Genomic DNA, 25,281 nt, shown 5'->3' with positions numbered 1-25,281 from the left:
AAGGTTACAGTGGTACTAACATTACACAGTTCCTCATTGGAAGGTTGGGTACCGTTCTCGGCCAGCACTCTGCTGGGCCCGCGTTCGATTCTCCGACCGGCCAATGAATAATTAGAGGAATTTATTTCTGATGATAGAAATTAATTTCTCGTTACAGTGTGGTTCGGATTCCACAATAAGCTGTAGGTCCCGTTGCTAGGTAACCAATTGGTTATTAGCCACGTAAAATAAATCTAATCCTTCGGGCCAGCCCTCTCTAGGAGAGCTGCTAATCAGCTCAGTGGTCTGGTTAAACTAAGGTATACTTAAATTAACTAACATTAACCTAAGCAGTGGTTTTGGTAGGGTTTTACTAGTGCCTCTCTTCGAGTTTACAAAGCCTCTTGTCGTAATGTCTCTTGATGAAAACTTCTCTGAAAGTTATAAGAAGAAAACTGATTCCTTATATATACTCAGCAAAATTATAATGACTTAGAAATCAAAATACAAGATATAACCCTGAGTTGTTTTCAGTGGACCAAAGTAGAATCTTTATTCGTTGACTCTTGTACGTTCATCCAGTATTAGCTAATGATATGAAACCGTAGATGAAACTAAGCTAAAAATAACGGAAAGAAGACAAGCTTCAACAAAGCTCTTCTCACATAATGCGCGTTCTCTTCAAGGGTCGTTCAAGAGATCTGTGATTATCTAGACAGCTAGGAAGAGAATTTTCTAGGAAACTATGCTTGAAGCCGGTTTAGGGTATGCTGGAAGCCAACATATGCGGCGCTGACTTTCTAGAGGAAGAAATGGGTTTCCTGCCGTGGTGTGACAGACATTGCCGTGCGCTTGTATCTTGAATGTGAGTTCAGACCACTTGAGAGCTAAGCTTTTTCTCACTTTTACTTACCACTGACATTAACATTCATACATACATACATGCATACATACACACACACACACACACACATATATATATATATATATATATATATATATATATATATATATATATAATATACATATATATATATATATATATATATATATATATATATATATATATATATATATATTGCTGGCTCCAGATATTTCCATCTTTTTTCCCTAGTACACGCTATTGTAGTATCAATTTACAACTTTTTTTTTTCATAAAAAAGGGTGGGACTACAAATCCGCTTCCCCCTACTTTCTGTCTGCTTTCTATGTAGCTGAAGCCTCCTTATTGGTAGCAAGGACTAGACCAAGGTAAAGTGATGATTGCCTAACTTTGTTTAATATTATAATGGTAATATTTAATAATAATAACAGTAATAGTGATAATTTGTTGCTCCTGAACTTTGTTATATATATTTAAAATTTCCCCGTGTTGAAGCTAAACACCTTTATAAAATTTTATATTTTATTATTTGTCAACAAGAAGAAATAAGTATAATTTATTTGATGTTATAAATAAAATAATAGAAGATTAGAAAAGTAAAATATAGTTATGTGGATACATCTTTCAATATATTATAAATTTGTAAGGTGTAGTGCCTACGTCACTTCCCCCCAGGAAACATCTGTTTAAAGTAAACATAAGTGTCAAAAGTGTTGTATTTTGGGCGTGGCATTTAAATAGCCGCTATTGTCGTTGATAAAAGGTGATCGCTGAGCAGCCTACGAGGTGAGTAATTCGACGTTGTATGAATGAGACGAAAACTAAAGCTGATAATCAACTTTTAAATGGGGTTTAAAGTTGTCCTTTTAAGGCCTTTATTACGGCCATTGTTACGGGTCAATGTCATGGTTTTTGTCCTTTTCAATACTTTTTCGTGGATCAGAGTCATGATTGGTGGTCTAAGTTATAACGGAAGTTTCTGCTGAAATAAATGATTGGACAACAGATTAGTTTTCAAGTTAGATTTTGGAAAAGGTTATGAATAATAAATTGTCCTTAAACCCATAGAGCTCGCCCTAGCGTACCGTAGGCGGGTCGAGAATCACGGGTTCAAACCCATAGATATCCCCTAGGCTTGTTTCTTTTATGCCGACGATAAATCATCCTGAAATATTGATTTTTGGACAAAACTCTGTCATTCATCAGGAATCTTGTTTTATAGCTAAAATAGCTTATAATGAATTATGACGTAACGTTTTTGGGGGGGCCGCGGGCGAACCAGGTTGAAGGCTGGCCGACGGGCTACCCATAGGCTACAGTCGGCGTTGTTACTTAGTCAAATATAAGTGGTAAAGGTTACTTTTAAACCTGTCATCGATTATAAATATAAAGTATAGTTTTTCTGTTTGGTTTCGATGTGATTTGGGCATTTAACATTCACTTCTGCTTGAAGTAGATGGTCAGCTCATTTCGACCCTCTAGAGGCCTACTATAACAGTAGCATAGAAGGAAACTAGGAACCATTTAAATGCCTGGGATGCTGGGTCCTACCTAAGCAGAATGGTAGCAACCTCCCCCCCAACCCCACCAGCTTGGCCTACAGGCCTGTAAATCATGTAGTGAAATACAAATATGCTTTCTAATTTTAATTTCCTTGACCACATCTATTATAGACTGGGTGATCAGACAAGGAGAGCCCAGTGTTCCATAATATTTTATTTTGCAATCAATACAATGTGTCGGGTGGCCATCAGCCATTTAAGAGAACAAGTGTGCATCATCAAGCACAATCACACAGTACACTTTACAGCATCTAACCTAAGAACTGGGTCGTACTTGACTTTGGTGTGTCCCCCCCTGGAGGCCCTCCATCCAACCTAACCTGACCTAGGGTGCTGCAAACCATAAAGAAACAATGTTTGCTTGCTTGTGTACCTTGGTTATTTGTTGCTCTCTTTGTTCCTTTGCCATTGTGGTCCCCCATTGTTATGAATCATTTGTGTGTGTATGTGTGTGTGTGTGTTTGCATGTAATTGGTAACTAATATTAGCCGCCAGAACTAGATATCAAATTTGTGAAAATCAAACGAAAAACTATCAGAAACACATTATTTCACCTTTAAAATTTCTTCTAAATTGATTTTCATGCTCAGTCTTGAACACTCAGGACATTTCATAGTTCTGAAAAAGTATTATTATGGGTAAATTATTTTGATACTTTCTGGTAATGCACCAAAGAACAGACACCACACACAGACCAAGATGAAGAAACCATGATGGGAGCAGAAAACTTAGAATTCTTAAAAACCAGAAATCCAGTGCTGCTTGGTAAATAGGGAAATACATGTAGGCTAACATGGCAGTAAGCATGTGTCATATCCTCTTGATGTCATTATGTAATATTGAAGAATAAGAGCAACTCAAATTATTTTGACATGTCATACAGAATAAGAAACACTTTGAAACAAACCAAAATAGCAAACTTGGATAGAAAACATTTGCTACAGTTTCCTTGTAAAAGAGAAACCATAAAATAATTGAAAAAAGGCATTCATTGTGCTGTTTTTGGTGTATCATATTATAAATTACAAGTAACCAACACAGTACTACAATAAAAGGTTATATATCCAGGCCATGCACAAAGTTTTCAAAGCTAAAATTTATAGGCTCATACTTTTAGTATGTACTAATAGATTTTGTATGTGACTGTGATAGTTTAGTACTGATAAGCTAATTAGCCTAGTTCATGGATGATTGGCTGGGTTGCTGTATTAGTTTTGTTAGGAGTTTTATTGCTACTGTTGCCAAGGCTAAGTTTATACAGTTGTAGCTCTTTGCTGTAGCCATCTAAGTTTAATATAAAGTCCTTAGGATGTAATTCAATCCCCAAAATGACAAGACTTTTCTGTATAGGATATGTTGGCAATTTACGGTTGCCCCCTACAGGAATTAGTCTAGCTGTGAAGTGTGGGGAATTGCACCTTGAGTAATGAGAGGTTTCAGGCTGGGATGACCAGGAAGAGCGAGAACATTCATGGGGTCTTTTGGTAAGCCCAGGCTACTGTGTCATGTTAGGTTTGGTGAAATGAGGTTTCAGTGTCTGTGTTGTTTTCAGGTTACATATATGTCAAGCATTACAGATGTAGAGTCCCCCTTTTCACCTTCCAAAAATTTAGGAATTTTGCATATTTGTACTTACTACAGTACTGTGTAAACATAGATTAATTTTGACATGGCATTGAGTCAGAGACAAACAACCTCTTTCTAATGAAGGCATGATGTACTTCATCAGGTTGAAGAGAGAGGTTGGGCTGTACAGTATATGATAATTGTACTGTATGAAGCCTGGTGACCTGCTTTTTTCTTTTGAACTTCAGTTTATCCAAGTTTCATCATTTATTTACTCTGTATCTTTTATATTTTTCTATACCTATCACTTTACAGTTCAAAACTTTTTTCTCTTCTGTCTGTTGTTTAGTGATTGTGGGTCCCTTCATACATAATCTTCCCCCTTGCCTTTGCTACCTGAATGAATCTTGGCCTCCATCCTCTTCCTCTTCCTGGAGGCACTTCTATCCTCATCCTGCATCCTCTGGCAGAGCTTGAAGGCTTATAACTCTTGATTTCTAAGCTTCTTGGTTTTCATGTTGACTGTTTTTCTTTTTGTCTTCTTTTTCTTTGTTTCTGTCAACTCATCACATAAGGAGTGTTGTTTTAAATAAACTGTGCTTAGTAAAACATTGCAGTCATTTTCTTTCATGTCATATTTAATGAAATAAGACCTTTTGCATATCAGTTTCTTGATGTCTGTTTGGGGTTCACAAAGATTGTGTGATCACTGACTGCATCGAACCCAATTTTTAATCCTTGTCTTTGAAAGAGTTGTGGCACTGCTTCTCCTACATAGTTTATCTCACCAAATCTATTATTTCACAAAATTAGCTCTGTTTCAACATACCAATTGAGGTCGCCTTCTACTAGCATACCTTTTTCTCTGGCATTTCCCTTATCATATCTGATATTGTTTCTAGACATTAGTGTTTTCTTCCTTTGATTTCCATGTTTTGATACATGCACTGAGGTTGCTTACGTGATGGTACTTTCTTGGAATAATTTTTAACCTTCATCCTCCTTTCATTTGTTTGTCTAATGCCATTTCATTGAGGAACAGTATACCAGTGCCATTTGATCTTGTTACACCATTCCACCAGAATTTATAATTTTATGTGTAACTACCCATTTACTTTCATTACTACTTATATGTTGTCAGCTTTCTTTACTCAACATATTTTCATGTTTCATTTTGCCAGCATCTCCACCACTTTTCTTCTGTGACCAACCATTGTTCCAACAGAAAGCTCAAATTTCACAGAGCTTTCTTGAGTGTAAATTTCACTTCAGTGACTTGATTCTCAATCCTCTACCATATTTAAAGTAGCATAATTGCAGGCAGGAAAAGTAAAGGATTCTATAACACCTATTCATTTGAATGTGTGAAACTTACAACTCTGGTTTTGAGCAATATATATACAATATATATCATGAAATCTAGGTGTATAATTCTATCTACCAGACCTTAAACTCTTCAGGTCTTCAAAGGATTTACCAACACTTATGGTACTTGGCCAGCCAATAAAGAGGATGTTGCATCTGTCTTCTTATGTATCACACACACAGGTAGCCAAAGTTCAATCAGGTACTCTTTCTCATTTCAGTAGTAAGAAGATACTGGTGCTAATCAGTGTCACTGGCTTGGATCATGCAAAATGAAATATGGTACCCAAGAATAACAGTTTCAAATAACGTCGCAGCTGGTGATATTGTTCTCTAGACAGATTGGATAGACTTTAACTGTTGAATAGACTCAAGACTGTAATCAGGGTCATTATAGATGTTGATTGTATTTGTGCAGTTACTGTACTGGTTTTAATCACTATGATTGTGTACCACCATTTTTTTTACATGAAATCAGCCTTGGATGATAGGCAAAGGCTATAGCATAAGAAGACAGCATTACAGTTAATGCAATGTCATCTTATTGCAATGATGTTGACAAAATAGGCATCAAGATTAGGGCTTCCTGTCATTTAGCTGTTGAGGAAAGAAGCTATATGGAGAGACCATGTGTATGGTGTAAGTGTTGTTTTTATGGATCTTTAGCATATAGTGAAGGGTAATTTGGGACAATTTCCTACCAGTAAATGCCATTGGACTACTGCATACTAGTTACCCTGTATGAAATTAAAGAGAAACCAATTATACTTTGTCCTTTGACATACAGAACTACATGTCATGCTTCAAGTGATAGTGTTACTCCTCCAAAGGTTGCTTTGTGGATGGTCTTTGTTGCATTTGATAATTATGAGTATGGCAGTGGTTGGTCTTCTTTCTCCTAACTTGTTTCTTTCTTCAAACAAGAAGTTTACTCCTCTTTCTATAGTGTCCATATTTAAAATTATGTTGGAGTGATTTCAGTCATTTTCTTATGGCTTATAAAATAAAAAAAAGGAAAAAAACAGTAGCTCTGTAAATTCATAGGTGTTATACCATTATTTAAATAAAAAAACAGGATAATCTTATGAAAATTACATTCTTATGTAAGAGACTAATGTCTTGAGTCAGAAATTCATAAGGGTTATCCAAATTAATGTGACTTGCTGTATAGTGATGCCCTACCTGAATTCTTAAATACTGTACATAGTCTGAAGACAGAGCAGAACCTGATATAAAGAATCTGTCTCTGTAAAATTTGTATCTATTTTCTTTCATTCAGATGATAAGAACCAAAGCCTTTGTACAGTTTAAGGGTTTAAAGCATATTTCTAATGCAATATTAAGATTTAACATACATTGCAAGAAAAGGTCATATTTTATCCTCATATCTAGGGAATACAATTGTTTTTCGTAGTCTTCAATATTGATTTTAGCAGAGGTAAGGTAGGTTAATGATAAATCATTAGTAAAGTTGTTAAACTGAATATCAAGTGTTTAGATTTGCTTGTTTCTACCTAATATGCTGCTGACATAACAGCCAATCTCACTGAACACCAACACGAAAGAGGAAGTGTTAGTATTCAGAATATTAATGTAAGCGTGAGGCTGAGAGAAATCTAAGTGTTTATTGCAAAAGAAAAATTAGGAAAAGGTAGAGGTACTTATTCTAGGCCCCTAAAATTTAACAAAGAATATCTGACAGGCTTGGAAAATGTATGAACTCTTCATACATTATTTTGGTAGACATGTAATAAGTTATTGCAGTATTCTTTTTCCTTTGACACTCCTACAAAGAAATGCTAATGTAACCATGATTCTAACATTGGTGATTGGATTTCCAGTTGGCAAGAAATTGATATTGTAAGTCATAAATTAACCCAGTGTTTATATACTGTGCTCTTTAGAAACTGAGAAATATGTTTTATAGTACTTGTGTACTGGATAATGTTAAAGATGTATTAGCTATGGGTGCAAGCTGATGTGATATTGTATTTTGGTTAAAGTTAGTGGTTGTCGAGGTTTCTGGTCAGCACCATGTCATAAAATGGTTTCTTTTACAGGACATCATGTTGGTTAACAATATAATACATTGGTATACAGTACATAGTAGTTAAACACACACTTCAGCCTTTTGACGTAACATGCTTTAATAACATAACCTCTGTTTACATGTACTATACCTGGAATTATTAGTGAGGTGTTCTGTTTACCCACAGCTTTCATTATTGCTCGTGTTAACTCGTAAATATATTTTGAATGAAACAATCATGAGTATTTTCAGGGTTTCCTGATGCTTCTTTTGGATTTGGTACGTTATTTTATTTGCTATTATTATCCACAGTATATTGTGTAATGTTTGTTACTATTAAATACAGTGTTGTAAATGTTCTTGAAGTGCATGTAATGTTTACTTATTTTTCGTCTATATTTCATAATTGCTAAAATTGAGATCTGGCTCAGAGAAGGATGGAAATTTTATATTTTCCAGTGACACTACTACAAGAACCATGACAGTCAAAATACTCAATTATACTGTAATGGTAACCGTAAATTCTTTCTTTATTGGAAAGCAGTTTCATAGTCTCTGATGTAAATTATGTCATACGGAAGTTATTGGAATGATAGTAAATAAAGTACAGAAAGGTTTATTGTTGGTATCCTGCATTAAGGCTACATCAACTTATTGTTGTAAATAGAAAAACGATATTAGTCAGCAATAGAGTACAGTAAAATTAATAATATACTGTGATAATTGTCACAGATGGCAAAAAGTTTCTGTCATTTTAGTGTTTAAAAGTTAGACTTACCTTCTTGACCAGGGTATGATAGTTGAATACTGTACATGAAAGTGAGTCTGGTCTGCCAAGATAAGATAGCTTATCAAAGTTCCTTTTGTATGATGCCATTGTCAGTAATTGGATAGAAGTTAAACATTATGGAAAGAGGTACTTACAGTACTTTATACTGTAAATAACGCTATTGCTGAACATTTATTATATGGTTTGTGGTATCTATAATTCTTATAGTTAATGTTCAAAACAGTTATAAAATTAGTAGATTCTTGATGGGAAATTTTTATTTCACTGTCACCTGCCCTTTTACATTTGTATATTTTTTTTCACAATCCAGGATGCATTATTACCGTTATTTATCTGGCTTTTCTTTGCTATGAACTTATTGTGCTTAACTTTTGAGGGTTAGAATTAGAATTTGTGATTTTTTTTCAAGGGGTACAAAAAGATTTATATTTTGACAGTATTTAGCAGTAAAACTAATTTGATAGTTCCTCTGTGTATTTTCAAATTATTTATTATAAGTTGCATCTTTAAAGTAACATAACAGTCTCTTGTAAACTCATGAGGAATAATTATGCAAAAGTCTACCAAGAAGACTGGTCCATAAGCTTATATCAAAGGGAATGATAAGCTCAAGTACAGGTCATGAATGAAGTAGTTAGCACACAATAATTACAAGTACAGGCAGTCCCTGTAACCCAGAAAATGACGTAACCGGAACATCACAAGAAAAATGTATAAAAATGAGAAATAAAGAGATGAAAGCCTTACCTTTAATCCTCTGGATGTACTGTACAGTGTTTTACTTGAATTCTGAAGTGGTGTGCATCAAAAACCTCCAAATTTTTACTTATATAGCTGTATGTACTTTTACTGTTCTGTCGTGGTTTAAGACAATGATGTAACCTCAAAACATCCTGTGTAACCCAGGACCAATTTTTTTATGAATATATTTGATAAGCAATGAAACTCAGAACAACATAACCTGAGTCTGATGTAAGCCGAGGACTACCTGTACAGTAAACCCCGTTTTCGTGGTCTGACGATTCGTGGACTCCCCTATTCGCGGATTTCTCTATGGAACATATGTATTATTTGCTGAAAATTCACCCATTCATGGTATTTTTCACAGAAATATCTGTAATTACTGTATTTTCATCTCATTTTCATGACTAAATGCACTTTTTGTGATAAAACTATTAAAATACTCAGGCAGTGCTCGAGTTACGATAATTTGCCTTTTGATAATTCAATTTTGCAATGGGGTAAGCGATTAATACTGATATGACAATCTTTATAAAATGTTTTTAAGTTTATTGCGGGCGCAGGCAGCAGCTTACAATCAGGCAGCGAGAGAGACCAAATTACAATAGACCAATTTCTTTGCCTCCATCTCTTTATCCCATCTTCTACGTAAAAAAGTAAAAGAGAATGATTAAAGTATTGTTAGTAACGTTATACTCTTGCGTAAATGCATACAGCCATAAACAACCAAATGAGAAACTGTCGTCTTGCTTATCACTGAATCGGATAACAACAGCTGTTTTGCTTGTATTTCAACCATTGTACGATAATAAACAATTACCATAGTTATAATACAAATGACGTTAAGTAGAATAGGACTGATGCATTTTTACATAATACCCGTATTCGTAATGGATAAAAGATTGGCAAGGAAATATACTGCTAAATTTAAACTGCAAGTTGTAGCTGAAGCTGAGAAAACAATGTTCAAGCTGCTAGTGACTATAAATTATTGTGCATCAGCAACATGGATGAAACTCGACCGTAATTAAAATTGGAGAGAGTATTTTAATCTAAACTACTGGGCATGAAAGAACACATTACTGCTACTTTTACGCCGATAAACGATAAATACTTAAACTCGTATTTTGATGAAATCAAGTGAAAATAGCGAACGGAATCTTGATTTTTTTTACACAAAACAAACGCCCCCAAACGGCCAGTGTCATCTATTAACAAAAAAAGTAGCTAAATTAATTTCGCAACAAGACATATTTGTTATATTTCGACTTAAAAACGCTTTGTATAATGAAAAATAACCTTGGTCCATATAAATAAAGTATCTAGAGATTCATTTATGCTAACTAGAAGCAAGAAAAGTGCTCTGAACAGAGTTAAATACGGCGAAATAAACTTACTGCGTAATAGATTTTCAAACCATAACACTGATCACTATGATCACAATTTATAATACAAAAGCAATATAAGAATATGTACAATATTATTGGATACAGGGAATTAAGGCATAACATTTTAAAAGATCCATAGAAAAGATGCATATTTGTTATGTTGATGTTTGTATAATATGATATGTGAATATAGAGTACAGTATAATGTAGGCTAGGCTTCCATATATGTATACGATATACCATAGTGTAGGCTAAGCTAATTCTTGTTTGTTATTCAATTTCTCTTTGTATTGAATTATCATACGTCACTGCATGAATCTCCAGAATTAGCTGATATTAATAATTACTATACCGTGTATGTATAGAGTATACTTTATAGTGTAGGCTAGGCTACCATATTTGTATACATGGTACTGAATACCCTTGTGTAGGTTGGGCTATATTCGAGATACGTTTTTTTCCAACAAACGATGGGTTTTTTGGAACCTAACCCCATCGTAAGCAGGATAATACCTGTATAAGCAATTTTAGTTTGTTTTTTTGTTTGAACTATCAAAATAGGCAGTTCTAAGTGTTTTTAGAAGGGTTTTAAGTATTTGCGGGTTTTATCTATTTGTGGGGGGATCCCCCTGGAACGGGTGGTTTACTGTGTAAAAATTGGAAACATTAGGAACAGTTCCCTTTTGAGGTAAACTTCATGAAAGGTATTATAAAAGGGTGATTTAAATAATTTTAAGCATAACTGAAATCACCACTTTGAGCAATTTCATTTAGAAGAGAAACATGCCAGCATCCAGACATGTGGACAGTATTCTCACAATAGTAGAACCAAAGCTTGTGACATTAATACCATAATTTTTATTTACTTAAAGGATGCCTTACAAACTGTAGTGACCTTATTGGCAGCACTAAATGATGTTTATTAAGTACAAGACTATAAAGACTGATCATTGGAGTTCATGGTAATTCTGTGTAGCATACAGGACAGTACTGTAAAGTATTTAAAAACAGTACTTACCAGGTTACTAGTACAGTATTGAGTAATTCATAGAGGGGAAGCAAGAAATGGGATTAGCTAATCTGACCAGGTTTTGTTTTGCTGTAGTTCAACTTGTAACCGTAACCCCAGTTACAGATATGTTTTATGTTTGAGCTCCCCGTTTAAGCCCTTCAGGCACTTCATTTCACATTGCGTAGAGAAGAATGAACAACTTCAGCAAGAATCTATAACCTGTGTATAGGCATACTGCACTATTTTATTTTCCAGGTTACATTCATATTGTTGATAAGGATGAATGAGCAAAACTCATTGAACACAGCCAAGAACACCAAACATGATACAGTATGTTGAGGCTCATTTAAAACACAATTAGTTATGAACATTCTGAAGGACAAGAGTACATAACCCCAACACAGTGGTTATGAAGGTTACATATACAGTATCCAGTAACTCTGTGAATGATGTATGTACATAAGGGTATAAAGATCAAATTATTAACAACCTTATGGAGGAGGGCTGAAAGGTAAGTTTAGTAGCAGCATTTGAGATCAGGGGAACAAAGCAAATTGACATATGTACTTGTAGTTTTCACTCGTACCCCCCAAACTGCAGGTTTTGCTTTTCACTGTAAACCGATACACTTGATTATTATCCTTTAAAATTTAGTTTATTTTAATAATTTTCACTCTTCTGCAGCAAAATGTCTGTGATATCATTTCCAAGAGTAGTAAACAGAAAAATCACAGGTCAGTTCAGGGAGGGGAATGTTAACTGAAGATTGCTACAGTATTCTCAACATTTGTAGGAAATGGCACTTTTCTTATTTATATATATATTTTTTTAGGTAATATTAAGAAGAGATTTGAGGTACTAAATCCAGAGTTGGGAAGATTATACTGTAGTGTCATTCTCCAAAGATGAGGCCAAGTTTATTTCATACATTTATATAAATTCTTATTCCATTCAGATGATAATAAAATCACATTTACTTGATTAAAACCAAATACTGCACTTTAGTGCTGGTATTGTAACGGGAAAACATTATTATACGTTTAATCCAGGTCTTTTCTGTAAGGTTAGTGAAAATATTGGGATAAAACTATGCTTCAGACTGATAAGATTTTTTCATTCATTCCAGGCCATGGCGCTGATCGACAGGGGTCCCTGCAAGGTAGGCTTGTGTATAACCTTTATTTGAAACAATATTTTTCAGTGCCAGGCAATTCTATTTCATATCTCCAGTTTCCTTCTTTGTATCTGCATTGGCAGTTAAACCTATGGACATTTTAGATGCTGCATAGTTCTTTCATATTCATAATTGTTAGCCTTTCTTTTAGGCTGAGGTGTGCTGTATGATCATTTTAGATGGGTAAGTAATTGGGATAAGAGTTATATAAAACTTTTTGTTATCCATAAATTATAAAAAGGCTTTGAATGCTTTCTAACTGTAATCAAGAGTGTTTAGAAAGGTTTAGAAAGGTATTGATGAAAGGTTTTCATTCTTGTTTCACGTGCCTGGTTCTTTTTCTGTATTTTCTTGTTATGCAGACTGCAAAACTGTATTCAGTTTTTGTATGTCTGTTTGGGAAAGTTGTATTTACTTGTACCTGGAATCATGGAATAATTCTTGAATTCCTTCAACTGTCTTAAACAGAGAATTGTCGTTGTTTTTTGGTTTATGTGAATCTGTCCAACCTCATTTTTTATAGATTTTCAAGAACCAATTTCTCTTAACATATTCACTTTATTTTAGATACTGTATTTGGTTACTGCACTGTATGAGCTGCTTTTATCTCTGCAAGGAGATTATTTTTCTTTCTCAAAATAGTATTGGGATTTTATGCTTTTATTTATGTCCTGTATGCCTAGTTACAATAGGCCCATGTTGGTATCCCAAAGTTGGGAAAGAGAGTGAATTGAAAAACAGTACAATTATCTTCTTGTTTTTTGTCTTTTGGAATTATTTTCTATTTATAAACTGAGTAACTTGTCAGCATTTGCTTTTCTTTGAAGTCTTATGAAAAGAGGAACCTGGTAAGGTTAGCTAGCCCAAAGTTGGTAATTCAGAAACCTGAAGCACTGTACTGTACATGTTTTAGATTTAATCATAGTTAGGTTTTTTGTAGGGTTGGGTATTTAAGACTGTTGTGCAGTCCTTCTGATGTACAATATGAGCTTTAAATTGAAATTACTTATTGCTCTTAAACACATAGTCTTAAGTTCAGTATTTTCTGTGCCAGTCTTGGAGTTTGTTTGAGAGTAGTAGTTGGAACATCTGTTATGTAAAGATTAGCACATGGTTGTAAATAGGACCATTAGTTTTATGAGTGCAGCAATATTTAGGGTTAAGCCAATGAAATGAATAAATATGGGGATACAGTAATCTTGTGCATGTTTATGCATTATCATCAAAGATACTTTTCAGGTTGCCATTGGCAACAGCACATCTCTTAAAATATTTGACATTTTGCTTCACATTTTTTTGTACTGTAGTTTGTTAGAATACCATAAAACTAAGTTTTATGTTATTTTATGATATTCCACTTGTCCATCATGTGAAACAAAATCATCATTTAGTCAAAGTGCTAATGGGAGTTATGAATTTTTCATGTTTTCAAGGTCTTGTAGTGTGAACTGATCATAATGACAGTAAAAAAAAACCACCGTAAATGGAATTATTTTAAATAGTGAAATGTACTGTAGTAGACTATTACTATGGTGGAAATCTGTTATCAGAGATCGAGGAAATGAAAGTCAGGTCATGGGCCATTTGGTACCGTCCTGGTTGGAGAGGGAGGGAAGTTCCTCCTTCCGAGACGTGCAAATGTTCTGTATATATTTTGTATCGGTGATGAAGTCTGTGGACCTCTATGCAGGGAGTAGACTTTTTTGTGGATGGCAGCCGTAAGTAGCTTTGGATGGAGATTGCATGACGTTAGTGAACTTTTGAGAGTGAGAATTATGTGGAATTTAAAATAATTTTTTTGGAATTTTTTTTAAGTACTAGGTGAGAATTTTGTGGAATTTAAAATAATTTTATTGGAATTTTTTAAGTACTAGGTGGGTATTTTTGTATGATTATTGGTGGGGAGGAAGTAAGATTTTGATATTTTAGGCGGCATTAGATGCTGAATCTCTTGCTTTAGTTTCAGAGGATTAGTGAACTTTGGCAACAGGAGATAAAGTACGTTTATGGTTTGAGAAACGTTTCAATTAATATATTTTAAGTGAACGGGATTAAATAAGAGGCGTTGTTCTTATGATAATGCTTCGTTTCTATGAGGTCTTACACTTTGTTGATGAGGGTTATGTGACATCTTGTGCAGTTCTGAGTAGAGATTTTTTCAGGCCTAAATTCAGTTAATAAACCAGTTAGTTTATGCAATCCTGCCTGATTGGAAGACACTTAAGATTAGCGTAGTTGGTTGTCAGTAACGGATGAATTAGTCTACTATTAGTAGATGATTACATGAGTTAAAATTTCATTGTGAAACTTGCAGAGAGTAGTTCAGTGTAATTTTGTAAGTTACTAGGGTGCAGGACTTTTTTTTTGTGTGTGTGTGTCTTGATACATAGATGGGAGTATTGAATCAATGCAGCCAAGTAGCAGAGAGTAATGGTGTGAGATAGTTAACGTAACTTTGCAAATAACACAATGGTGAATGTGTTGGAAATAAAGGTTGTAGTATGTTGGTACCATTTTAGATTTCACTGCCCAGTCTTTCTCTTGTTAGTGGGAGAAGGTCTGATTGAACTTGCACTTTGCGCATTAATCTCTAATTTATTTGTATACTGAAATAAATGAGGTTCCATTTATTTATTTATAATTGATCCACTGTTTTCACGTTTATTTTTAAGTAAGTATTACTAACAAGTTGCTGAGTTAAATCTGAGCAGATTACATATGATTTTTACAGATCTGTACAAAGTTATATTTTGTTACATTCTGTACATTGTAAATTTTATGTAAATAATAAATAACTTTCTTTAAGCTTTGTATATTAATTTCATAATTTGCACCTCACATTAATTAGTTTTAGTTATCCCTAGAAAATGTTCACCTTAACAAGTGTGTTCGTCCTAACCACATGTACTAATAACCTTCTTGTGTGTGTCTTTCACAGCCAAAGGGGAACCCACAGTTCGAGGTATAGTGTGTTGACTTGTTTGCCCCTCTTCTGGATGTGGGTCGCTTTTTTTTGGGCAGCGTTTAGATGTACTGTATTGCTTGTCTGTGGTACTCCTCCTCTCTTACAGGAAGCTTTGTTGTGATTGCTACCTGGTCGGGGCTTCTCTGGCTTCTTTCTTGTGGTTTCTGTGCTTTGTAATTGATTTATTTTGCATATTTTGTATATTAGAAGGTTTTGTAATGCTATGTGTTCTTTGTGCGATTTACTATATACCTTTCTTTGAAGTCTCAGTGTTTTCACTGTCATGCTTTTAGTTATAGTCTGTTTGTGAAAATCCTTTCCTTGGTGATTTTAATTTCTCATCATTTGTGGTATTTGCTTCGCTTATTTTCCCTTACTGATATACTTTGCAGTTCTTTTAGTTGCAAGAATTACTTATAATGATTAAGTCGCCTTAAGTATTATTTTTGTAGGACAGTACATTATTATGATTTTTGTTTTTAGCATTTTGACCTGATATTTGTCGTCATGAGTTTGAAGGGTTGTTATTTCAGGAACGATGAGTAAACATTTCGAGACATTTGTGTTAAAGCTTTTAATAAATACTGACTTTAAGGTGAAGTAATAATGGAGTTTTTGCATGCTCAGCTTTATGTTAGTGTTTATGGATGAAAATTTTTGCAGACGACTTTAATTGTTAATGTATATATTGTTGTTACCATTGTGTTTATTTCACTGGATACCAACATCCTCTACAATTTTCATTTGAAAGATTTTGTAGTTTGCTTACTCTGGCATATTTTAAAATGTATCTTTTTTCTTTTTATTTCTTGAAATCTCTATCTGGAAACCTTTATTGGCTGTAAACCCATCAGAGCTCCAAAGAAGAAATCAGCCTGCGAAAAGAGAGAGAACAGTCTTCTCTCTCTCTCTCTCTCTCTCTCTCTCTCTCTCTCTCTCTCTCTCTCTCTCTCTCTCTCTCTCTCTCTCTCTCTCCCCGAATATCATTAATTTTCTGTCACGGTAAGTGATCTCTTTAATTTTCGAAGGCGTTCCACAATTATAACCGTTGGTTTGCTCGGCTGGAATTCATGGACGCGGTTTGGACGTTAGTTACGTCACCGATCGATTTTGCTGAAGATCATTTAAATAAAATAATTTGCGGATGATTTTCAGGACGGTGTCAGTGCTTTTGGATACTCCCATTGGATATAATATCTGAGTGTCTTAGTGTGAGAGTAGGATTTTTAGTACAGAATTGAATTTGAATTGAATATAGAATTTAGGCTAAAGCCAAGCTGCGGCCTGTGAGGTCATTCAGCGCTGAAACGGAAATTGACGGTAAAAGGTTTGAAAGGTGTAACTGGACGAAAAGCACTATGAAGATTGTTAGGAGAGGGTGGAAAGTAAGATGGAAGAAAGAGAATATGAAAGGAGGTACAGTAAAAGGAACGAAAGTGGTTGCAGCAGCTGAAGGAACGCTGCAAAGAGGTGCATTGACAGTGCACCGCATGAGGTGCATTGACGGTACTACCCCCCTAATGGGGATATTTTAGTAGAGCATATGTAAAAATAATATATACGGTGATATTTTAATACAGTATATTTAAAAAAAATATAATATAACTGTGGATATTTTAGTATAGTATATTTAAAAAAAAACACATACTGGGGATATTTTAGTACATTTTAAAAAGATATATGCTGGGGATATTTTAGTACAGTATATTTGAAAAAAATATACTTGGGATATTTAAGTACAGTATATTTTTTTAAATATTTACTGGGGATATTTTAGTACAGTATATTTTTTAAAAATATATACTGGGGATATTTTAGTACAACATATTTAAAAAATATACTGGGGATATCTAAGTACAGTATATTTAAAAAAAATATATACGGGGATACTTTTGTACAGTATATTTAAAAAATATATATGCTGGGGATATTTTAGGACAGTAAATCTTAAAATGTAGGCCATTAGATGAGTAACGTGTTCAAGATTTCATGTGATATCGGCTGGCATTTATTCGCTGGAAAACTGTAATGGAGAATCCTGTATTCTTCGGAATCACGAAATAATGGTCAGTTATTTTGGCTGGAAATGATTAAAGGATTGAGGTTTATTGAAAGTCAAAATATTTGTGCTGACATATTTTATTTTGGATCTTAAAATTTATGCTGGTTTTGTTGGGAAATCTTATAATATCTTGCCTTTTTGTGTAGGGAAATTGAATATTTGCTGGTTGTTTTATTGGAAAATTATGAAATTTTTTTTTTTTTTAGTTTTTTGTAAAAGAAAACTATTGTTATGGCTTTGTCTGTTCGTCCGCACTTTTTCTGTCCACCCTGAGGTCTTGAAAGCTACTGAGGCTAGAGGGCTGCAAATTGTATGTTGATCATCCACCCTCCAATCATCAAACATACCAAATTGCAGCCCTCTAGCCTTAGTAGTTTTTATTTGCTTATTTTTCTGGCAAGTCTTAAGTTATTGATTGATTTATTTTGTTATCATCGACAGTATTTCGCTGGCAAATCAATATATTAGTTCTTTGTCGGGAATCGTAAAATACTGGTCATGTTTTGTTTGTGATTCATAAAATATTGGTAAGACTGTCGGTGAATTATACTGGATGAGTGTTACGTTGGAGATCAATAACTATCTGTGAATATTTCGTTGTTGAATCATAGAGTACTGGTTAAGTATTTTGTTGGGGACTTGAAATTGTCGATAGAATATGTTTCTCTCAGAATATTCAGGAAATATTTATTAAGGATTTCAAACTAGTTTTTAGACACACTGGAAATATGTCGTTTGAGAGGTCTACTATCTCGAGTGGCGGCTTGTTTAGACAGACCTTCTTCATAATTTAATTTTCGTCAGTTTTATGATTTAATTTCATTCTCCACTTGATTTATTCTTGTATGAATGTTAGATACATGTAGGTCGTATTTACTGTGCTAGTGAAATATTTGTTTTAAATATCTGTGACGAATTTTTGGGTACAATTTGAATTAAAGATGTTTATCGGAAAGAGAGAGGGTGAATAAGTATTTTTGGTACAAATATTTGTGTATGTGTGTGTGTGCGTGAGAGAGAGAGAGAGAGAGAGAGAGAGAGAGAGAGAGAGAGAGAGAGGAAATGAGTAAAATTTGTATTAAAATATGTGAGAGAGAGAGAGAGAGAGAGAGAGAGAGAGAGAGAGAGAGAGAGAGAGAGAGAAGAGAGAGAGGAAATGAGTAAAATTTGTATTAAAATATGTGTGTGTGTGTGAGAGAGAGAGAGAGAGAGAGAGAGAAGAGAGAGAGAGAGAGAGAGAGAGAGAGAGAGAGAAATGAGTAAAATTTGTATTAAAATATGAGAGAGAGAGAGAGAGAGAGAGAGAGAGAGAGAGCATCTAAAATTTGTATTAAAATTTGTGTGTGTGTGTGTGTGTGTGTGTGAGAGAGAGAGAGAGAGAGAGAGAGAATCTGAGTAAAACTTGTATTATAATATGTGTTGTGTGTGTGTGTGTGAGAGAGAGAGAGAGAGAGAGAGAGAGAGAGAGCATCTGAGTGAAATTTGTATTAAAATGCGCTGGTGTGTGTGTGTGTGTGTGAGAGAGAGAGAGAGAGAGAGAGAGAGAGAGAGAGAGAGAGAGAGAGAGAGAGCACAGAAGAGCTTAAGAACCTGCACAGGTGTGAAGAACTTGTCTGGTTTACAGATGTTTCGTGGGAAAAGAAAGAAAATAACCACACCAGGAAATGAAGCTGAAGAACTTTGTAATAAATAAAAAATTTCTTTAAAGAGAAAGCTGAAAAAATATATGATGGTTGTAAATCGAGTGAAAATAAATTAGATATCTCTCTAGTAACCTCTGCAGAAGAACTAAGTAGTTGTGAAAAGATTGAAGATAAGGAACTTGAAAAAAAAGAATTGTGATGTTGACCATCTTGGGACAGTTACTGGGACAGCGGGAAGTTTTCAGTAAGTTGTACTGTACTGTATAAAAAATATAAATACGATTCCTGAAAATCAATATCTTGACAGTAAGAAAGGGTAATAAAATATATATAATGAACGATATAAAAGTTAGATAAGCAGTAAATGATTAGAAAAGTGACATAAACAGTAATGATTTAAAAACAGATTGTGTATTAATAGAGCAAAACAGCTGCTTAAAAAACGCTGATATTGAATTTGTAGAAATAAGTTCAGAATTGCAAATAGTTAAGATAGCATCTTACGATAGTAATGGTTGAATATGTAAATATGACAAATAATAAATGTAGCGAAAATGTTCTGTGTGTAAAATCCACATTTGAGGATAAAGAAGAACAGTCTCTGGAGTCGTAAAGCCCATTATCTAACTGCATTTCTTTCGAAAATTATTGAAACAGCAGTGCACTAGCAACATTGAATAACTTGAGAGCGCAGTATCCTATCAGAAAATCAGTCAGCACTCTGCAAAATTTACAGAAGCTACAATGCACTCGGTTAAATGATCACTGAAGTATGTTAAGGTAAATTTGTAGTATGTTAAATGATCTCTGAAATATATAATAGTAAATTTGTAGTATTCCTGCTTCTGTTTAGAGGCTTAGTGCAGTACTTGAGCTTATGGGATTAAACCAAACTTGCGATGGTCAGAGGCTCAAAATAATGCACTGAAGTGGGTTAGGAGTTCCCAGACTAGTGTAGCCTTTAACGTTTAGATCAATAATTGTAAATCTACTTCAGAAATTTTACCAAGATGAGTTTCAGTAAAGTACCACAAGCCAGCGTTTTGGGAGCCACATTTATGCGTGTATTTTATGGATACTGGTATGCTTAGTTTATCACGAATTAAGATAAAAACGAAGTGCAAGTTTTGCGAAGACGGTACAGTTTTAAATGGTTATAGACTGTAAGCATAATGAACAATATGAAAAGTTAGATAAACAGTAAATGATTAGAAAAGTTAGATAAGCGGCAAATAATTAGGTTAGATAAACAGGAAGTGATTAGAAAAGTTAAACAGTAAAAGATTAGGAAAGTTAGATGAACAGTAAATTATTACAAAGCAGATTGTGTTTAACAGCAAAACGGCAACTTCAAAAAAGTTGATACTGCATTTGTAAAAAAATCTCAGAATTGCAAATAGCCAAGATAGTGAGCATCTTATGATACTTATGGTTGAATATGTAAATATGACAAACAATAAATTGAGGGAAAATATAGGACAATATTGCCCAAGAAAAGTGGCCCTTACAGAGAAATGCTCAAAAATGGATTAATTAAAATTTCCTGTACATTACTATCTAATCAGAAGACTAGAATACTGTGACAGTTTCAGTAATGGCCTGCGTAATTATTTACTGAAGTTGCTGTTTTATTAATAAGGCAATCTAATGGTGAACAATTCCTCACGGGATAGGGTCATGGCCCGTGATTGGCTGTTTTTTAAAGCAATATAATAGAATATACTTTGTGGCGTATGACGTACGTGGACTCCCGTAGGGGGATAGTGCCGTCTGTGCAGCTCATGCGATGCACTGTAGACATAAATTAAGGTTCTTTGCAGCGTGCCTTCGGCCCTTAGCTGCAACCCCTTTCGTTCTTTTAACTGTACCTCCTTTCATATTCTCTTTCTTCCATCTTACTTTCCACCCTCTTTTCCTAACAATTGGTTCATAGTGCAACTGTGAGGTTTTCCGGCTGTTATACCTTTCAAACCTTTTACTGTCAATTTCTGTTTCAGCGCTGAATGACCTCATAGGTCCCAGTGCTTCTTTGGTTTAAATTGTGTATTCAATTCAATTCACGTACGTGGCGTTAGAAATAAAAAAAATGTTTAGAAGACCTGTAGAATTATGTTACCGAAAACTCAGCTATAGGTGAATAGATGGACAGGTTAGCGATTCAGTAAAAGTAATGAGAAAACGGACCCTTGAATATACAGCTCCCAAATTATTCGGTATGTTGTCGTAAGAAGCAAAACTGCGAAATTTTAGATACAGTTAAACATCTATTGATAAGTTATGGTAGATTGAAGTTTTCCGAGAAACTGTAAGCTGTACCTGATGCATGCGCGATGCCCTCCTGCCTGATAAGGCATCCAGAGATAAGCCAGGAGATGAAATTGATGGTAATGATGTGTCATGACTTGTGCCAGTAAGCCTCTATCAGATGTAAAAGTAATGCAAGCACAGTTTTCTGGGGCAAAGGAAGAATTATGTCTTAAATATCTAAAGGTGCGTTTCACCAGACGTGTGTGTAAGTGGGAGTGTGCGTGTTTGTGTTTATGTGTGTGTGTGAAAGCGTGACGTGCATTTTGCTATTCGTATGTAAAACTAATGCAAGCACGGTTTCTGATGAAAGTGAGGCATTATTTAATAAGTATCTTCACGTGCGTTTCACCAGACATTTGCGAGAGAGAGAGAGAGAGAGAGAGAGAGAGAGAGAGAGAGAGAGAGAGAGAGAGAGAGAGAGAGAGAGAGAGAATGTGTGTGTGCGCGTGTATGTATGTGAAAGCATGACATATGCATTTTGCCACTCGTATGTAAAACTAATGCAAGCACAGTTTTTATGAATGTGAAGAATTATGTAGTAAGAATCTTCACGTGCGTTCCGCCAGACATTTGCGAGTGTGTGTGTGTGTGTGTGTGAGAGAGAGAGAGAGAGAGAGAGAGAGAGAGAGACACACAGAGAGAGAGAGTGTGTGTGTGTGTGTGAAAGCATAACATGTGCATTTTGCCACTTGTATGTAAAACTAACGCAAGCACAGTTTTTGATGAAAGTGAAGAATTATGTAGTAAGTATCTTACACTGCGTTTCACCAGACATTTGAGAGAGAGAGAGAGAGAGAGAGAGAGAGAGAGAGAGAGAGAGAGAGAGAGTGTGTGTGTGTGAGAAAGCATGACATGTGCATTTTGCCACTCGTATGTTCGTACGTGCGTGCGTGTGCAAAGGTGCGTGTCGCTGGGTGAGGGGGAGATCGGTGGTCAACGCCACTCACTCGTTGTGTAGCGCTCCCAAGCGACGGGTGTCTCTAGTGTCTGAGGGTCTGTGCTTGTGTGTTTTTGCGTGCGCGCGCACGCCATTGGTCCTAGATTTCAGTTGTGAGTGTTTGTAGAATTTATTGGTGCTGTGAAGCAGCGGTGGCTTTTGTGCCTTGATCGTTCGTTCCGAAATCAGAAAACATAAACCATTCAAGTTTCGGGACCTGCCGGAGTGCCGGTTGGATTGACAGGTAGGTTTTGTGGGATGCTCATTGGTTACGCTCGTATTCATTTTGGGGAAGATTTTTTTCTAACCTATTATTTAAATTTTTTTTCAGAATAGAAATCAAGGAGATTTTTTCCTTATGAATTTCCGAAATATTGCATCTTTTAGATTTTAACTCAGTTCTGCTAGATTTTAACTCAATTCTACTAACTGCAGTAGATTATTGGTGTAAACTTTTTCTTTCGGTGCAAATGTGTCCTTGGTAGATAATAACTGCGTTGCTTTTATCTGTGATGGAAATACGTGGATATCTCATATCTCTCGAGAGAGAGAGAGAGAGAGAGAGAGAGAGAGAGAGAGAGAGAGAGAGAGAGAGAGAGAGATTCGTTTGTGAGTGATAAGCGCTTTCTCATAACGGCATGTTCACTAATTAGCATGAATGAATAATTTCGTTTTTTTATGATATCCGTTGATAAATTAGTTGTGAACGTCATGGCTATTTTTTTTTGTAGTAATGGTCACTCAAGTGTTGTGGTTCAGACCCGTAGAGTTTTGGAATGTGTCTCCAGTTGAGTGATTTCTTTTGTCACTTCATTCTCCTTCGGATGTATCCTCATTTGGGTGATTGTCACTTCATTCGTCTTCGGATGTATCCCCATTTGGGTGACTGTCACTTCATTCTTCTTCGGATGTATCCCCATTTGGGTGATTGCCACTTCATTCTTCTTCGGATGTATCCCCATATGGGTGATTGCCACTTCATTCTTCTTCGGATGTATCCCACATTTGGGTGATTTTCATTTCATTCCTCTTCGAAGGTATCCCAATTTGGGTGATTGCCACTTCAGTCTTCTTCGGATGTATCCCCATTTGGATGACTCACTTCATTCTTCTTCGGATGTATCCCCATTTGGGTGATTGCCACTTCATTCTTCTTTGGATGTATCCCACATTTGGGTGATTGTCACTTCATTCCTCTTCGAAAGTATCCCCATTTGGGTGATTGCCACTTCATTCTTCTTCGGATGTATCCCCGTTTGGGTGATTGCCACTTCATTTTTCTATGGATGTATCCCCATTTGAGTGATCGTCACTTCATTCTTCTTCGGATGTATCCCACATTTGGGTGATTGTCACTTCATTCTTCTTTGGATGTATCTCCATTTGGGTGATTGTCACTTCATTCTTCTTCGGATGTATCCCACATTTGGGTGATTGTCACTTCATTCTTCTTTGGATGTATCTCCATTTGGGTGATTGTCACTTCATTCTTCTTCGGATGTATCCCCATTTGGGTGATTGTCACTTCATTCTTCTTTGGATGTATCTCCATTTGGGTGATTGTCACTTCATTCCTCTTTGGATGCATCCCCATTTGGGTGGTTGTCACTTCATTCTTCTTCGGATGTATCCCCATTTGGGTGATTAGCACTTCATTCTTCTTCGGATGCATCCCCATTTGGGTGATTGTCACTTCATTCTTCTTCGGATGTATCTCCATTTGGGTGATTGTCACTTAATTCCTCTTTGGATGTATCCCCATTTGGGTGGTTGTCACTTCATTCGTCTTCGGATGCATCCCCATTTGGGTGGTTGTCACTTCATTCTTCTTCGGATGTATCCCCATTTGGGTGATTAGCACTTCATTCTTCTTCGGATGCATCCCCATTTGGGTGATTGTCACTTCATTCCTCTTCGGATGTATCCCCATTTGGGTGGTTGTCACTTCATTCGTCTTCGGATGCATCCCCATTTGGGTGATTGTCACTTCGTTCTTCTTTTGACGTATCCTCATTTGGGTGGTTGTCACTTCATTCTTCTTCCGACGTATCATCATTTGGGTGATTGTCACTTCATTCTTCTTCGGATGTATCCCCATTTGGGCGATTGTCACTTCATTCTTCTTCGGATGTATCCCCATTTGGATGATTGCCACTTCATTCTTCTTTGAATGTATTCCCATTTGGGTGATTGTCACTTCATTCCTCGTCGGATGTATCCCCATTTGGGTGGTTGTCACTTCATTCGTCTTCGGATGCATCCTCATTTGGGTGATTGTCACTTCATTCTTCTTCCGACATATCATCATTTGGGTGATTGTCACTTCATTCTTCTTCGGATGTATCCCCATTTGGGCGATTGTCACTTCATTCTTCTTCGGATGTATCCCCATTTGGATGATTACTTCATTCATTTGAATGGTGATTGTCACTTCATTCCTCGTCGGATGTCCCCATTTGGGTGATTCTTTATTATTCTTCGGATGTATCCCCATTTGGGTGATTGTCACTTCATTCTTCTTCGGATGTATCCCCATTTTGGTGACTGTGACTTCATTCTTCTTCAGATGTATCCCAATTTGGGTGATTGTCACTTCATTCTTCTTTGAATGTATTCCCATTTGGGTGATTGTCACTTCATTCCTCGTCGGATGTATCCCCATTTGGGTGGTTGTCACTTCATTCGTCTTCGGATGCATCCTCATTTGGGTGATTGTCACTTCATTCTTCTTCCGACGTATCATCATTTGGGTGATTGTCACTTCATTCTTCTTCGGATGTATCCCCATTTGGGCGATTGTCACTTCATTCTTCTTCGGATGTATCCCCATTTGGATGATTGCCACTTCATTCTTCTTTGAATGTATTCCCATTTGGGT

The 25,281-nt window shown here is 35.5% G+C and overlaps 1 protein-coding gene across 16 annotated transcripts in view; it reads left to right on the top strand.

Annotated features, from left to right (window-relative positions):
* Nucleotides 1–1,511: 1,511 nt before the first annotated feature.
* The window catches only part of jar (Myosin heavy chain 95F jaguar), a 194,118-nt gene continuing 170,348 nt past the window's right edge, over nucleotides 1,512–25,281 (top strand). For 8 of the 16 annotated variants that reach the window (XM_067129025.1, XM_067129020.1, XM_067129015.1 and 5 more), the window contains exons 1-3: nucleotides 1,512–1,648; nucleotides 12,442–12,474; nucleotides 15,428–15,451. In XM_067129025.1, the coding sequence (XP_066985126.1) occupies nucleotides 12,445–12,474; nucleotides 15,428–15,451 (54 nt within the window). In that variant the 5' untranslated portion in view covers nucleotides 1,512–1,648; nucleotides 12,442–12,444. Of the gene's footprint in view, nucleotides 1,649–12,441; nucleotides 12,475–15,427; nucleotides 15,452–22,407; nucleotides 22,648–25,281 lie in introns of those variants that run through there. The other 8 variants (XM_067129027.1, XM_067129024.1, XM_067129018.1 and 5 more) reach the window with 2 other exon arrangements.

This window comes from Macrobrachium rosenbergii, chromosome 27 (genome assembly GCF_040412425.1).
Source record: "Macrobrachium rosenbergii isolate ZJJX-2024 chromosome 27, ASM4041242v1, whole genome shotgun sequence".
Classification (NCBI taxonomy): Eukaryota; Metazoa; Arthropoda; class Malacostraca; order Decapoda; family Palaemonidae; genus Macrobrachium; species Macrobrachium rosenbergii.
Note: the sequence above shows the minus strand (reverse complement) of the source record. Positions and strands in the feature narration are given on the sequence as shown.